Genomic DNA, 17,046 nt, shown 5'->3' with positions numbered 1-17,046 from the left:
TGCCAACTTTTTGGCATAAGTCCTCAAAAAAGGCCAACAGCTCCCCTACCCCCGGTCCCTGACTACACTTAGCTCAGGGCCCCTCAGACTCACTGAATGGGAATCCCCAGGGATGGGATCTGAACAACTGTCAAGAAAAATCAAAAAGCAACACCAACCTGTGGATTTGATTTTTGATGAAGCCAACCTATCGGGAGCTACTGTTCTAAGTCACTACTATCAACAATTCTACAATTTTATCTGGTTCATTATTTTCTTAAGATTATCCAAAGGATGGAGAAAAAAACAAGTATTTAAAACATGCCCATTTGCTGTATATTCATATTCTTACATAATGGGTTTAGGTCTTTAGGCAGAGCATAAAACATTCTTAGGTTAAATATGCATGATAAGCTGGGCACGGTGGCATGTGCCTGTTGTCCCAGCTACTTGGGGGACCAAGGCAGGAGGATCACTTGAGCCCACAGTTCAAGTCCTGCCTGGGCAACATAGTGAGACTTCATCTTTTTTTTTTTTTTTTTTTTTTTTTTTTTTTAAAGGCCTAACACCACAAAATTACTCTGAAATGTTTACTGTTTGCCATAGATACAGGACGTGCAATGGACAATAGTTCAACCTCACGGTTATTATTGTTCAATGGTCATCAGAAGTCTTTATTATCATCATCTAGTTTTTGGGAGTATACCTTTAGACTTGTCACAGAGAAACACTACCATACTCTGAATAATCTATTTCATGTTTGAAGATCAAAAGCAATGACTACACAGAGTCAACCCTTCCTCATTAAGTGTAATGGAAACATACTAAAGAAACTTGCTGTTCAAGAATCTTCTGGAAAGTTTTATTATCCGTTTCTTTTAAATTCTCTGCCTTTAGTTGACATAATTCACAAAATTTCACTGGGGAATTTTCCAAGAACAGAAAGAGAGCCAGATGTGGGTAAAGAAACACAGTGCTCAGATAAACCATGAGCTTGTTAGAAATATCTCATCAGTTCCCTGGTAGTCAGGCTGCAAATTATATTCTAGTTGACAAAAAAAAAAAACATTACGCTTTGCCTTTGATGAGTCCCATTTACTACAAGTTGCAAAACTCTGTTGGAGCAATGTGACTTGAAGGTGGTTCTAGAATCTTACAGAAGAAGATGCCGTACCTGCGAGTTGAGCCCGAGAGACGCCCTCCCCACAGAAGAGGTATTAGTGACAGACTGAGCGGAGGCAGGGTATTTGTAATGGTTAGAGGACAGCTTGTCAGCAGACAGCCTAGAGGCCTTTCTGTCAGCAGGAGAGTAGCGGGCAAAGATGTGCGGAGGCGGCAAGTTATCGTACAGGCCTGCATTATCATAAAGCACCTCTTCTCCCAAGCCTCTGCTGCAGGAAGCAGGAAAGCCGTCTTCCGGTTCCCACTGCAACACACATAGCTTTGTGGTTAGTGACTTGGACACAGGAAACAGCAGCTTTTGGCACAGTGAGATGTCATTTATTAATAGTACGGCATTTAGCATAGCATCGGCACCCCAACACTCTCCTGCACACAGACTGCAGTTATCAATAAGGCATGCACCCCCACCAACACACACACACACACACACACACACAGACCCAACACAAGCATGCAGGTGGATTCAAAAGGACTTGACTTCTGAAGCCTTATGGAAAAAATTTTTTTTCCTTAAACCATTCCCAGAACCCTTAGATTATGAAGTTTTTGTTTTGTCCTGTCTTTTAAAGAGAAAAAGCAATGTTGATTTGGCATTTCCTTCTTTAGAGAACCCGGGGTTCAGAAGTTCTCCTAGCACAGGGCGTGGATGTGAGGGGAGGAACGAGCATGGGACCAGGGGCCTGGTGCTCTGGGTCTACATGAAGACACACGAGGTCCTAGCAGAGCACCTGATGCTTTACACAGCACTTCCCATGTCCTGGACGCTGACTTCGTCTCACAGTCATCTGGGGAAAAAGGGGGAAATGGAAGCAGAGACAGGGCCTGGAGCCGGTGAGCGGCGGAGCAGAGGGAAGGGCGTGCTCATCCCCACACGGTGCTGCTGCTGAGCCTCGCGCTCCTTCTGGGGACGTGAGACCACCTGCAGGCTCCTCCAAGCCCCTGTGCAGGAGTCAATGAGTGACCCAAGTCCTATTGGAACTGTCAACACACACCCCCTCTGTCCCCTGCTCTGTACTGAAGAAAGTGCCACAACCAACACAACCAAAACCGTCTGTGAAAAGAGAAATCACATCCTCATAGAAAATTCGATGCTTCCAAATCTAATGGATATAATGGTTTTATTTTAGCAAAAAATCTCTAACAAAGGACTAAAATAGCTACATGCCACTGCATGGGACAGAGGAATCTGAGAACATGGGTATTAAAGTATTAACTCAAAAACTGATGACCACAGCCAGGGCCTTTTCAGGGTTAAAGGTCTTTATAAATTGCCTGGCATGACAAGAGAGGCAGGATTAACTCCTCTCTTCTATTCCTTTTACCCCGTTGACAGTCTTCCCGCATAGTCCTTTCTGCCAGACGGTAATTACAACCTTTTGTTACAAAAATAGAAAAGACTTAAAATTCTGCAGTAGGAGTGTCTGTATTCCTCCGCAATCACTTCAATGTGTCTATTTTTGTGATCTAAAAATAACGGTTCCTGCAGATAAACTCGGATATGAGAGTTTCATAATGACAACCTGGCATATATTTGTCCAGAGTTATTAAAACGGTCTAGACGAGACTATCATTTTCCTAAAATACCGAAGATTAAGTCACACGGAAGACTCAGAAAAACAGTACAGAGACCTCACAGAAGTTTCTAGTTTAAAGTATGTGAGTGTGCATACTTTCATCTTAGTCTAAGCTTCAGGGGGAACACTGAATGGGTAAACATTACTAAAGCTGAAACAGTGCCACGATGCCAGATATTAGGTCATAAATATGAACTTTTTTTGAGATGGAGTCTTGCTCTGTTGCCCAGGCTGCAGTGCAGTGGCACAATCTCAGCTCACTGCAGCCTCCGCCTCCCAGGCTCTAGCAATTCTCCTGCCTCAGCCTCCTGAGTAGCTAGGATTACAGATGCCCACTACCATGCCCGGCTAATTTTTGTATTTTTAGTAGAGGTGGAGTTTCACCATGTTGGCCAGGCTGATCTCGAACTCCTGGCCTTAAGTGATCTGCCCACCTCTGCCTTCCAAAGTTGCTGGGATTACAGGCCTGAGCCATCGTGCCTGGCTATAAATAGGAACTTTAAAAAATCTAGAAATGAGGCCCTCCAAAAAGAGATGAGCTGGTAACAGAGCCGAACAAACAGAAAATAGTTTCAGGAAGGGCCTGGGCAGAGGAAGGCCTAATAAGCAAGGAAGCCGCAAACATGTACAGCACGTTATGTCCTAAAGGCGGCTATCTCCAGCTCAGCAATACACACACACAAACAATTCCCACATGCAGAGCCCTTTAGGAATGGCAGACCTTTGTTTCTACAACAGATTAAGCTGTGAATAGCCTAAAGAACACTCGCTCCTGGGGGTGGCCTGTAGAATGTCGTAAAAGTCTGAATCAAACGGGCTGGGTGGAGCCGGATGATCACGTGTGTGGTTCCACAGGGTGACGACGGCAGCCGGCTCACAGTCACAGGTTCGTGTGTAAGGCGTGCATGTGGAGAAACACCTTTGAGGAAAAGGCATGTGAAAGGGTCTTTGGGTGGGACGGCCTAGACATAGGCTCAGAGAAGTGGATGGTTCTCAGGATGCAGATGAGTGCAGTAACTGGAGTCTAAACCCAGTGATAAGACTGTGCTGTCAAGAGACACTGGGGTGACACAGGGCAAATGGAGGCAGAAGAGCGGGTCCCACCTCGAGAAGGGCTCAGGGGCTGGAATCTAGGGCAGGAACTAGCCTGAGAGCCTGCTTCACAGGCTGGTGTGGTGCCATCTTAAGCAGGAAGAACTCGCACAAGCCCCTGCCCAGGGGTGGAGAGTTGTGGTGACTGTGGGCACCCAGAGACACCCCAGGGAGGATTGGCTGAGGGGGAAAGGAGCAGATTCACTGGACCTGATACCCGTCTGCCTAAGATGGAGGGCTCTACTGGATAGACTCTGAAGCTAGGATGGGATCCTAAAGTGGCTCTGTTTGCCCTGTGCCACCCTGTCCTAACACGGGACCTACAAGCAGGCCCTGCCCTGCCCAGGGCCCAGGAAGCTCTCCCTGCTCCTATGTCTGTTTCCCTCCGAGGTCCACTCACTCCCACGAGACTCAGAGGCCCTTTCAGGACAAAGACAATTGCTTCACCATTTCTTCTTCAACTCCTGGCACAGAGTCTGGCCACTGGGAGACACTCAGCCAATAAGGCAAGGGAGAGAGGACTGAGGAGGGAGGGGGGCGGACCAAGTGATGAGAAGATCCCTCTTTAAATCAGGTGGGGGCCTCGTACAGAAAGGGCGGCCTCCCCCACAGGAACCCCAGGGCAGGTCCAGAGCAGCAGGAAGGAGGGGGCGGCCAATGGGAAGGCGACCGAGCCCCAGGGACACACTGCGTCCATCGTGGCTCCTGAGGGATGGGCCACCAGCTTCTGACCACGGCCACGAGAACCTGCTTTCAGTTTGTTTATGCTCCTGAGCACTGGGGGTCCTCAGCCCCTCTCTTCCCTCAAGGAGGCTGTTGACTCCTGGTTCTTGCTGTGGGGCAGCTATGAATTTACAATGCCAGGGCTGATTGAGGACGTTCATGAGAATATTGGGGAAAAGACTGGAGAAGCAAAACAGTAAGAAAAAAGTCTGAAATACCTTCCAAGGCTGGAAAACATAACACTAAATTTACTTTATGTCTACCTTTGAAAATTATCTTAACATAGATGCCAATTTCAAACTCTCCCAGTACTGGCAGACAAACGGCATACTGGTTTCTCACAAGCCTCCTTCATTCATCTGCTAACTGTGAAGGCCTCATCTCTGAACACCCAGGGCCGGGCACCGTGCCTGGATCAGGCAGGACGCTCAATACGCGGTTGTGAGATGAGTAACAGGCAGACACCGTAGAACCAGCGCTTGATGAGGCCTGCTGATTACACATACGACACAACACGCTGAGAACAGACTTCAGAACTCCTAAGGCCAGACAGACCCCCGAGGCCAGCGTAACAGGGAAAGCTGTTACCAAACACCTCCTGCATGGATAGATGGATAGATGGATATACAGATAGCGCTGTGCCAGGAGCCTGGCTACTCCAAATCCACCCCAAGGGAAGCTGTCGAATTTGTAATGTGGTCATTCCTCTACGTCATCATTTCCTTCCTGAGGGGATTTCACAGCATTTTAATCTCATCGAGAAATAACTACTCATTGATAATTTATACTGTGCTATGTTTTGATTTAACAAGTTATCCAAGTATTACTCTAACATGCTCTCCTTTAGTCAATATTTTAGTGGGCTGACACGTTTAATTAGTGACAGTGACATTAGGCCAGGCACAGTGGCTCACATCTGTAATCCCAGCACTTTGAAAGTCTGAGGTGGGAGGATCACTTGAGCCCAGGAGTTCAAGACTGGCCTGGCCAATATAGGGAGATCCTGTCTCTACTAAAAATAAAACAAATGAGTGGGATGTGGTGGTGTGCACCTATAGTCCCAGCTACTTGGGAGGCTGAGGTGGGAGGATCGATTGAGCTGCAGAGGTTGAGCTATAGTGAGTCGTGACTGCACCACTGCACTGCAGCCTGGGCAACAGATTGGGACCTTACCTCAACACCAACAGAAAAATGACAGTGACATTAAATGACAAACTGTCTACTAGTCTCAAACTATCCACTTGTTCAAATGCAGATTCAGATAAACAGCATGTCAGAAACCAGGAGAACAGAGATGAGATGGAGTCTCCTTGCCTCAGAGCATTAAAAAGCTGACCTTATTCAGACCTGAAACCAGGGGAACTGAAGCATAGAATTTTCACAGCCTTGGCCTCTAACAAAACTAATCATTACTCCAAAAAAAGGGCACTCACCGAGCCGTTGATGCACGGGACATCGTCGTAATGAAGTGCCGTCCCGCTGGGGTGGGCATAGCCGTTGGAGGTGCCCCCTAGATATGGGTTAGCAGATATAACACGCCTGTTCATGAAACTGAAAGAAAGGAAATGCGTTAAAATCCGGAACCTGACCACCTTTTACTCCAATCACTCAAGTCTTTAATGAGTTCTGACTTTATGCCCAAGGCTATGTCAGAGGTCACAGGGGCAGAGAAGAAATACTAGACAGAATCTCAGCGGAAATGAGATGATGCGTTGGAGGGACTGTCATATAAAATTAGGATGGCACATAATCTGCAGAACTGCGGCACAGATCGCCAATAACCAACGCCAGGTACACGTAGCAAAGCCTGCAAATAACAGGTGTTCAGAAATACCAAGCGTTTTGATTATCATCCGTCTCTCACAGCGGCCCCAACACTAGGTACAAACAGCAAAGCCTGCAAATAACAGGCATTCAGAAATACCAAGCGTTTTGATTATCACCCGTCTCTCACAGCGGCCCCAACGCCAGGTACACGCAGCAAAGCCTGCAAATAACAAGCATTCAGAAATACCAAGTGTTTTGATTATCACCCGTCTGTCACAGTGGCCCCAACGCTAGGTACACACAGCAAAGCCTGCAAATAACAGAAATTTATACGAAGCGTTTTGATTATCATCCGTCTTTCACAGTGGCCAGCTCCTCTCACAGCTTGTGTTCATAATAAAGTTTTATTGGAACACATGCCGCTTTCACAAGTGTGTTACTTCCAGAAGGACAACATGGCCTGCAAAGCTGAAAGTTACTGTCTGGTCTTTTTTGGAAAAAGTTCGTGGACCCCGTTCTATAAGCTTTCTGGAACACTCATTCACCAAGTATTTATGGCGTTCTTAGTACTCAATCAGCACCACTGCCACCCCACATCTCTTCACCTCTTCCCTGAAATTTCCTCAACTTCTGAGAGCCGCTGACAGCGGCCCAAGAAATCCTTTAGAAGGTGTGCTATTGTGGGGTAATAAATATGTATTTTGGTCTTCGTCCCAAGTTCCTGGTCAGGGCTCCTAAAACTCTTGGAACTTCCCACATGAAGAGTAGGATGAGAGCTGGTTGCCAGGGAAACCAACCCTGTGATTACAGCTAGAACTTTCCATAAAAACCCAAGAGGATGGGGTTCCCGGAGCTTCTGGACTGTGTGCATGCCGCGGTGCCAGGAGCGTGGTGCGCCCAGCGAGGGCACGGGAGCGCTGTGCCCCACATGCTTTCCCGGCGCACCTCTTCCCTCACTGCTTCTGAGCTGTGTCCTTTCACAGTAAACTGGTAATCCAGTAAGCAAGCTCTTCCTGAGTTCTGGGAGCATTCTAGCAATGACTGAACTAGAGGGGAGGGGTCGTGGGAACCTCCAACTCACATCCTACTAGTCAGACGCACAGGTGACATCCTGGACCTGTGACTGGCATCTGAAGTGGAGTCAGCTTTGTGGACTGGGCCCTTAACTTGGGGAGCCTCGCGCTGCCTCCTGGAAGACCACTGAGGGTTGAGTTCATGTATTAGGACACCCAGCTGGTGCCCGCAGAAACCTAGAGAATTGCTTGGCATGGGAAAGACCTGCCCGTTTAGTGGCCAGAGGTGAGGCCCAACAGTGTGGAGCCTGTGGTGAGAGAACGGCTCACTCTCCTTTAAGGAGGGCAGGCCGGGCCACACCAGCCTCCACCCAACACCCTCAGGGGCTTCTGAAGTCGCAAGGTGCTGCCCAGGGCCTCGGGGCTCCGAGGGACTCGGTTTCTGCTCCGTCCCTATGCTGTGGCTTCCTGCGCTTGGTCAGTCTCCTGGGTGCCCCGGCACTCCCCTGGCTCTCGCGGCTCCCCCAGCCCCTCTGTCTGCAGAACTCCTCTCCTGACACCCCTAGCACCCAGGTCTCCGCATGGGTGCTGCCCCCCAGGAGGCGGCCCCTCCCTCCCCTCCGGGCCCAGGGCCACCGCCCTGCATCTGCGTCCTGCCTGCTCTCCCCACTGGAGGGTCGGCCTCAGGAGCGCTGGGACCACGAGGTCACACGCAGGGGTCCTCACGCAGGGGCAGGAGCCTAGAGGCTCGGCCGGGTTCCGAAGCCACGGGTCAGGACTAACAGTGTAAATCCCAGGGAAGGGACCACCCCGACAGCATTTCCTGCTAGTGGGGTATTTCACAGGATCCTGCGCTTCTGTGATCACCAGATGAAGAAAACACAGCGTTAAGTGAAAACCGGGGAGAGAAACAAGCGGCAAGTGAAGTCCGCCTCTTTGGTAAGAAGTCCGGCAGCGTAGCCTCGGGAGCAGCAGGCGGAACCGGGCTTGGGGCTCCGGGCGGGGTTTCAGCCCCGCGGGCCGCGGAAATGGCTCCTCACAGAGCGCGCGTGCGCCCCCTGCTGGGGAGGGACGCCATGCACGGCTTGCTGCCTGGACACACTCTTCAATTATAAACTTTTATAAACTTTTATAAACTTTTTCCTTTCCTTATAAAAAATAATATATGCTAAACTTAAAATACATAAAAGTATATGTAGGAAAATAAAATGAAGAAGAAAACATAAAGAAGGAAAAGCACAGCAAAACTTGAACGTTCATTTAAGAGTTCCAGAGTAATAGATTTTGATTTTTTAAAAATAAATATTTAAGGTTTTCTAATTAAATGCCTCACTGGAGGGCTTTTAGGGAGACAGCACTATATATACTTTTTGTCAGCGAGAGGCAGTAAACGGAGGAATGAATAAAGCCTGGCCACAGGGACCATCCCCTCCCCTGTGCCCTGGGCCGTACTGCCTTGAGTCTTTCTCCTTCCAGCGGCATGCACGTCTCTCACAGGCTTGCATCTTCAGTTTCCAGCATATGCCCTGCACTCGGCCTGCTGCAGCAGGGACAAAGGATGGGGTTAGAACAGAGGCCCTGGGGGGCTCCACTCCTGCTTCTGTGCTGGGAAGAGCCACTGCAGGATGCCTCTGATGGGCTCACCTAGCAGGACCTGAGAGCACAGGGATTAGGGGTCACAGGCACACAGAATGTCCTAAGTGGAGGAGGCCTCAGCCAGCAGCTAGTCACCCTTCACCCTACAGAGAGGGACCTGGCCCAGTGAGGACAACTCTGCCCGGTCCCCAAGAGGGCAGGGCCTGGGGTCACAACTAAACATAAGGCCTCGGTCTCGTGCTTGGTGTCTTTCCACAATAGGATTTGCAGCCAAAGATAGAAGTGGAAATGAAGTAAGAGGCCACATGCCACTTGTTACACCAAAACCAGGAGAGAGTCAAGGGGAGCTATTTCAGAATAACCTCCCGGGGCTCCGAGGAAAGGGTGGCCAAGAGGACTGCCTCCCATCTGTGAATCTCTCTACCCTCCACGCTCCGCACCAGCCCCTGCTTTCCATCCTCTTCATCCTCACCACCCCATCCGTGCATCTCCCCACGCTCCGCACCAGCCCCCGCTTTCCATCCTCTTCATCCTCACCACCCCATCCGTGCATCTCCCCACGCTCCGCACCAGCCCCCGCTTTCCATCCTCTTCATCCTCACCACCCCATCCGTGCATCTCCCCACGCTCCGCACCAGCCCCCGCTTTCCATCCTCTTCATCCTCACCACCCCATCCGTGCATCTCCCCACGCTCCGCACCAGCCCCCGCTTTCCATCCTCTTCATCCTCACCACCCCATCCGTGCATCTCCCCACGCTCCGCACCAGCCCCCGCTTTCCATCCTCTTCATCCTCACCACCCCATCCGTGCATCTCCCCACGCTCCGCACCAGCCCCTGCTTTCCAACCTCTTCATCCTCCCAACTGCTCCCTGAGGGTCTCCCAGCTGAGTGTGACTTGAAGAGAGTTTCAGGAAAACTCTGGAGTATTTTCATGTGTTGTATAATCTCTGTTTCTCATTGTGAACAGGTTTTCAGGAAAATATGTTTTGATTGTTTACCATTATTAAAGTTCCTAAATATCCCACTTTTCCTGGGAGAATCTCCATTATTATCTTATACTTTCCTCTTTTCAAAATATATTACTGCCATCTCTTCCTCAGTCATGTACAATGCACAAAGAATTCTCCTAAGAACCTTGAAAAGATTCATTAACTGGCTGCCAGTTTATATAAAAGCAAAACATTTAATCTTAGAAATATTCATCACACTGGCAAGCAACCATATTTTGAACACTGTTTCCTTATCACATCTCATCTCTCTTTAAGTGTTACAGGAGTGTTTGGCTAGAAAACTTGAAAATAAGCTTTATTGCTAACTGACAGCTCCTATAAAGACTTTAACGAGGTAGAAAAGATTCCTGCAGCCATAAATTCATTACATGCATATTTTTAATAAATATTTTTAGTGTTATAATCTACATTCCTTTCTCAAAAATGTGACCTTGCCACATTTGGTTTAGATTAATACTCTAGTCATTTATAAAGTAAAATCCAAGCTATATTCTAGGGCAACTATTTCATTTCAGGGTTTCTCCTAAATGTGGTTATCGGCATGCTGATTATACTTGCAATTACATGTGGATGTAGGATAGGTTTTTATGGAAATTTAGTATCTTCCAAATAAATATAGTGAACATCCATAACCACTTTTATGTCTGTCTAGTTGGGCAGATTTTGCAAAAATAGATTTACAGATCTTATATCTCTTTAAAAACACTTTAAATGTGCTTTATTTACTGCATAGTACTTAAAGAATAGGAGAATCATTATAATTTACCTACATTTTGCTGATTAGAAAGAATATAATTAAGCATATAATGAGTATAAATAGAACGGTAAGTACTAGACTACATCTATCCTGATTTCCACACAAAGGGACAGTGGTGAGAACAGTCTGCACAGTAGAAAACCTCCAATGTTACTGGGGATTTTATGGACAATCTGTGCAACACTAATTCCACTTGTCAAGGCTATTGGCCTTAGCTGCGTATATGTAACATGTGACTTGAGTCCTAAAATGGGCCAAGTTATCTTCACTTTGAGAACTATTTCTTAGCCCCAGAATGTCCTAGCTAAGCATTAAATGAATGTCCATTCACCATTCAAGACACAAAGGAAGACTGCTCCAATTCCCCATAAATAGCACTTGTGTGGAAAAACTAGACGGTGGTGTTCATATTAAACAGGCACGACACAACAGCACAGGCATCTGAGCCCATCTTCTTCACACTTGAAAGGTCGCGTAATCTCAGCACTGGCAGGTCTGCTGCCAGCAGCTGTCTGTATGTTTCTCCTCACTTGCTGATGATGGAATTCATGACCAGCTTTGTTTTCATTCACTTCCCTCACCCCAGTCCCAACTCTCTAAGGATGAGAGAAACATATGCAGCACTCAAGGGGTGAAAGATGCTGGAGCTGCAAGTTTCAGAGATTATCTCACCCACCCTCTCTATTTTCTACAGAAGGCAGCAGAGGTACTAAAAGGTAATGAATGACTTGTCCAAATTGTTCTAATTAGTAAATACCACAGCAGGACCCAAGCCAAGATGCCCTACCTACTACCTGCTGGATTTGAAATTAAAACCTGAGAAATGCATTCATTGTTATTCACTTAAAAGTGGCATTGTGGGTCATGCCTGGAATCCTAGCACTTTGGGAGGCCAAGATGGGAAGATCACTTGAACCCAGGAGTCCAGGAGTTTGAGACCAGCCTGGGCAACATAATAAGGCCCGTTTCTACCAAAAAAAAAAAAAAAAAAATTAGCCAGGCATGGTGGCACCTGCCTGTAGTCCCAGCTGCTTGGGAGGCTGAGATGGGAGGATCCCTTGAGCCCAGGAGGTCGAGGCTGCAATGAGTCGTAATTGTGCCATTGCACTCCAGCCTGGGCAACAGAGCAAGACCCTTAATAAAAAAAAAACCAACAACAACAACAAAACCCCAATAACAAACCAAAATGTGGCAGAGCGTTCACGTTTGTAAACCCAGTTAATGTCCAGCAATGCCAATAACAAACCAGAAAGTGGCAGCGTGTTCACGTTTGTAAACCTAGTTAATGTCCAGCTTAACAGAAGGTGGCTGGATTCTCACACCTGCTTCTGCACTCAATCTGTCACAAAATGCCCTTTTGGTTGAAGTATGTGAAGAAAATCCAGCCTCAAACACATGTAAGCCAGACAAGTGGGGCACATTTTAATTGCTTTTTCCAAGTTGTAGCTACGCTTCTTTGGTACTACACCAAAACGCAGCAAGTGGTGGTCTCTTACCGCTAACTGCCATGGAGTCGGAAAGCAGATCAATCGACTCGCAGTAAAATCCAGTCATTTATCTTGCACTAGGAATAGATCTTTTCCCAAGCATGACTTCTGCCGATCTGTCAAACGTTGACACCCTTCATTATACAACATCAAAAAAAACTGCTGACATGACTACAGATCTCAGCAGGAGTCTATGGGTGCTGAGTAGCTGGCAAGCTCACCACGGCAGATGCAAATTTTCCAGAATTCTAATTTCTGAGGAAAGCTTAAATGTATCATAAGCAACAAATACTGCCAACTATTTGCCTAGAGATGATGGGTGTAGCTAGCTCATTTTCAAGAAAACATCTGCAAATGCCTATGTGCGAATAACCACAGTTTGTCTGTTAGTTGCTTTTTAAAGTAAAAATGAAAAAAAAAATCAAGGCAGCTAGTTCGATGAGCACCTCACTTGTCTGAGCTGTTCAACAGGACCACTATCATTGTACATGCCTGCATGCTCTCTGTGGCCTCTCATCACGTCACACAGAACAGGAAAAACACACGGGCTTCAGAGCCTTCGTGCAAATATCTACTCTCTGATCCTTTATAGAAAAAGTCATCATTTTTACTGCTTCCTCAAGGACATCTTAAGTGAAACCAGCATTTTCTTTTACTATCGCAAATGGTAAAATTCTTTGACTATTTACATTGGCAGTGACAATGATTATTAATACGGAGAAGGGCGACTACTGGTGCGAAGCTGCCAGTCAGTGATCACTAATGCAAATGTCCAAACAGTAGAGAAATGAAACAATGACCTAGTATATTATGAAAATAATTTAACGCCATAGACTGCCAGAACGGGTCTGGAAAATCCCCAGCGGGTCTGTGGACCATACCAAGAACTGCGGCTACAAATATTCTGCCATCATTATGTTAAAGAAATATTCAGAGTCCTTCCTCTCTCTCTCTCTCTCTCTCTCTCTCTCTCTCTCTCTCTCTCTCTCTCTCTCTCTCTCTCCCTCCCTCTCTCTCTCTCTCTCTCTCTTTCTTTCTTTCTCTCTTTTCTTCTTTTCCCTCTCGGGCCCAGGCTGCAATCTACTCGGCTTGCTGCTGCACGCACCGCGGACTCCCTGGGTCTGCCGGCGCGCACCACCGCTGCCTGCCTTTTCTCCTTTGGATGCAGGCACGCGTTCGCCATCTTGGCCACGCTGGTCGCCAGCTCCTCACGCCGAGTGCTCTGCCCGCCTCAGCCTCCCGAGCTACTGGAACTACAGACGGAGTCTCGCTCACCCAGTGCTCGGTGTTGCCCAGGCTGGAGTGCGGTGGCGTGGTCTGGCCTCGCGGCAGCCTCCGCCTCCCGGCCGCCTGCCTTGGCCTACCAGAGTGCTGGGATTGCAGCCCCTGCCCGGCCGCCGCCCCATCTGGGAGGTGGGGAGCGCCTCTGCCCGGCCGCCCCGTCTGGGAAGTGAGGAGCGCCTCTGCCCGGCCACCCACCGTCTGGGAAGTGAGGAGCGCCTCTGCCCGGCCACCCACCGTCTGGGAAGAGAGGAGCGCCTCTGCCCGGCCACCCACCGTCTGGGAAGTGAGGAGCGCCTCTGCCCGGCCACCCACCGTCTGGGAAGTGAGGAGCGCCTCTGCCCGGCCACCCACCGTCTGGGAAGTGAGGAGCGCCTCTGCCCGGCCACCCACCGTCTGGGAAGTGAGGAGCGCCTCTGCCCGGCCGCCCCGTCTGGGAAGTGAGGAGCGCCTCTGCCCGGCCACCCATCGTCTGGGAAGTGAGGAGCGCCTCTGCCCGGCTGCCCCGTCTGGGAGGTGAGGAGCGCCTCTGCCCGGCCGCCCCGTCTGGGAAGTGAGGAGCGCCTCTGCCCGGCCTCCCATCGTCTGGGAGGTGAGGAGCGCCTCTGCCCGGCCGCCCCGTCTGGGAAGTGAGGAGCGCCTCTGCCCGGCCACCCATCGTCTGGGAAGTGAGGAGCGCCTCTGCCCGGCCACCCATCGTCTGGGAGGTGAGGAGCGCCTCTGCCCGGCCTCCCATCGTCTGGGAGGTGAGGAGCGCCTCTGCCCGGCCGCCCCGTCCGGGAGGAAGTGAGGAGCGCCTCTGCCCGGCCGCCCCGTCTGGGAAGTGAGGAGCGCCTCTGCCCGGCCACCCATCGTCTGGGAGGTGAGGAGCGCCTCTGCCCGGCCTCCCATCGTCTGGGAGGTGAGGAGCGCCTCTGCCCGGCCGCCCCGTCCGGGAGGAAGTGAGGAGCGCCTCTGCCCGGCCGCCCCATCCGGGAAGAAGTGAGGAGCGCCTCTGCCCGGCCGCCCCGTCCGGGAAGAAGTGAGGAGCGCCTCTGCCCGGCCGCCCCGTCCGGGAAGAAGTGAGGAGCGCCTCTGCCCGGCCGCCCCGTCCGGGAAGAAGTGAGGAGCGCCTCTGCCCGGCCGCCCCGTCTGGGAAGTGAGGAGCGCCTCTGCCCGGCCACCCACCGTGTGGGAAGTGAGGAGCGCCTCTGCCCGGCCGCCCCGTCTGCGAAGTGAGGAGCGCCTCTGCCCGGCTGCCCCATCTGGGAAGTGAGGAGTGCCTCTGCCCGGCCACCCATCGTCTGGGAGGTGAGGAGCGCCTCTGCCCGGCCGCCCCGTCTGGGAAGTGAGGAGCGCCTCTGCCCGGCCTCCCATCGTCTGGGAGGTGAGGAGCGCCTCTGCCCGGCCACCCATCGCCTGGGAGGTGAGGAGCGCCTCTGCCCGGCCGCCCATCGTCTGGGAGGTGAGGAGCGCCTCTGCCCGGCCGCCCCGTCTGGGAAGTGAGGAGCGCCTCTGCCCGGCCGCCCCATCTGGGAGGTGAGGAGCGCCTCTGCCCGGCCGCCCCGTCTGGGAAGTGAGGAGCGCCTCTGCCCGGCCTCCCATCGTCTGGGAGGCGAGGAGCGCCTCTGCCCGGCCGCCCCGTCTGGGAAGTGAGGAGCGCCTCTGCCCGGCCACCCATCGTCTGGGAAGTGAGGAGCGCCTCTGCCCGGCCACCCATCGTCTGGGAGGTGAGGAGCGCCTCTGCCCGGCCTCCCATCGTCTGGGAGGTGAGGAGCGCCTCTGCCCGGCCGCCCCGTCCGGGAGGAAGTGAGGAGCGCCTCTGCCCGGCCGCCCCATCCGGGAAGAAGTGAGGAGCGCCTCTGCCCGGCCGCCCCGTCCGGGAAGAAGTGAGGAGCGCCTCTGCCCGGCCGCCCCGTCCGGGAAGAAGTGAGGAGCGCCTCTGCCCGGCCGCCCCGTCCGGGAAGAAGTGAGGAGCGCCTCTGCCCGGCCGCCCCGTCCGGGAAGAAGTGAGGAGCGCCTCTGCCCGGCCGCCCCGTCCGGGAAGAAGTGAGGAGCGCCTCTGCCCGGCCACCCATCGTCTGGGAGGTGAGGAGCGCCTCTGCCCGGCCACCCATCGCCTGGGAGGTGAGGAGCGCCTCTGCCCGGCCTCCCATCGTCTGGGAGGCGAGGAGTGCCTCTGCCCGGCCGCCCCGTCTGGGAAGTGAGGAGCGCCTCTGCCCGGCCACCCATCGTCTGGGAAGTGAGGAGCGCCTCTGCCCGGCCACCCATCGTCTGGGAGGTGAGGAGCGCCTCTGCCCGGCCTCCCATCGTCTGGGAGGTGAGGAGCGCCTCTGCCCGGCCGCCCCGTCCGGGAGGAAGTGAGGAGCGCCTCTGCCCGGCCGCCCCATCCGGGAAGAAGTGAGGAGCGCCTCTGCCCGGCCGCCCCGTCCGGGAAGAAGTGAGGAGCGCCTCTGCCCGGCCGCCCCGTCCGGGAAGAAGTGAGGAGCGCCTCTGCCCGGCCGCCCCGTCCGGGAAGAAGTGAGGAGCGCCTCTGCCCGGCCGCCCCGTCTGGGAAGTGAGGAGCGCCTCTGCCCGGCCTCCCATCGTCTGGGAGGCGAGGAGCGCCTCTGCCCGGCCGCCCCGTCTGGGAAGTGAGGAGCGCCTCTGCCCGGCCACCCATCGTCTGGGAAGTGAGGAGCGCCTCTGCCCGGCCACCCATCGTCTGGGAGGTGAGGAGCGCCTCTGCCCGGCCTCCCATCGTCTGGGAGGTGAGGAGCGCCTCTGCCCGGCCGCCCCGTCCGGGAGGAAGTGAGGAGCGCCTCTGCCCGGCCGCCCCGTCCGGGAAGAAGTGAGGAGCGCCTCTGCCCAGCCGCCCCGTCCGGGAAGAAGTGAGGAGCGCCTCTGCCCGGCTGCCCCGTCTGGAAAGTGAGGAGCGCCTCTGCCCGGCCGCCCCGTCTGGGAAGTGAGGAGCGCCTCTGCCCGGCCACCCACCGTCTGGGAAGTGAGGAGCGCCTCTGCCCGGCCGCCCCGTCCGGGAAGAAGTGAGGAGCGCCTCTGCCCGGCCGCCCCGTCCGGGAAGAAGTGAGGAGCGCCTCTGCCCGGCCGCCCCGTCCGGGAAGAAGTGAGGAGCGCCTCTGCCCGGCCGCCCCGTCCAGGAAGAAGTGAGGAGCGCCTCTGCCCGGCCACCCATCGTCTGGGAAGTGAGGAGCGCCTCTGCCCGGCCACCCATTGTCTGGGAGGTGAGGAGCGCCTCTGCCCGGCCGCCCCGTCCGGGAGGAAGTGAGGAGCGCCTGTGCCCGGCCGCCCCGTCCGGGAAGAAGTGAGGAGCGCCTCTGCCCGGCCGCCCCGTCCGGGAAGAAGTGAGGAGCGCCTCTGCCCGGCCGCCCCGTCCGGGAAGAAGTGAGGAGCGCCTCTGCCCGGCCGCCCCGTCTGGGAAGTGAGGAGCGCCTCTGCCCGGCCACCCATCGTCTGGGAAGTGAGGAGCGCCTCTGCCCGGCCACCCACCGTCTGGGAAGTGAGGAGCGCCTCTGCCCGGCCGCCCCGTCTGGGAAGTGAGGAGCGCCTCTGCCCGGCCACCCATCGTCTGGGAAGTGAGGAGCGCCTCTGCCCGGCTGCCCCGTCT

General features: G+C 53.0%; 1 protein-coding gene across 5 annotated transcripts in view; it reads right to left on the bottom strand.

Moving 5' to 3' along the window:
• AFAP1 (actin filament associated protein 1) overlaps positions 1-17,046 on the bottom strand; it is a 194,089-nt gene that overhangs the window by 21,315 nt on the left and 155,728 nt on the right. For 2 of the 5 annotated variants that reach the window (XM_055245880.2, XM_063619718.1), the window contains exons 12-13: positions 5,984-6,101; positions 1,154-1,405 (exon numbers count right to left, since the gene is read on the bottom strand). In XM_055245880.2, coding sequence (XP_055101855.1) covers positions 1,154-1,405; positions 5,984-6,101 — 370 coding nt within the window. The remainder of the gene's footprint in view (positions 1-1,153; positions 1,406-5,983; positions 6,102-17,046) is intronic. The other 3 variants (XM_055245882.2, XM_063619719.1, XM_055245881.2) reach the window with 2 other exon arrangements.

Source organism: Symphalangus syndactylus, chromosome 16 (assembly GCF_028878055.3).
Source record: "Symphalangus syndactylus isolate Jambi chromosome 16, NHGRI_mSymSyn1-v2.1_pri, whole genome shotgun sequence".
Taxonomy (NCBI): Eukaryota; Metazoa; Chordata; class Mammalia; order Primates; family Hylobatidae; genus Symphalangus; species Symphalangus syndactylus.
Note: the sequence above shows the minus strand (reverse complement) of the source record. Positions and strands in the feature narration are given on the sequence as shown.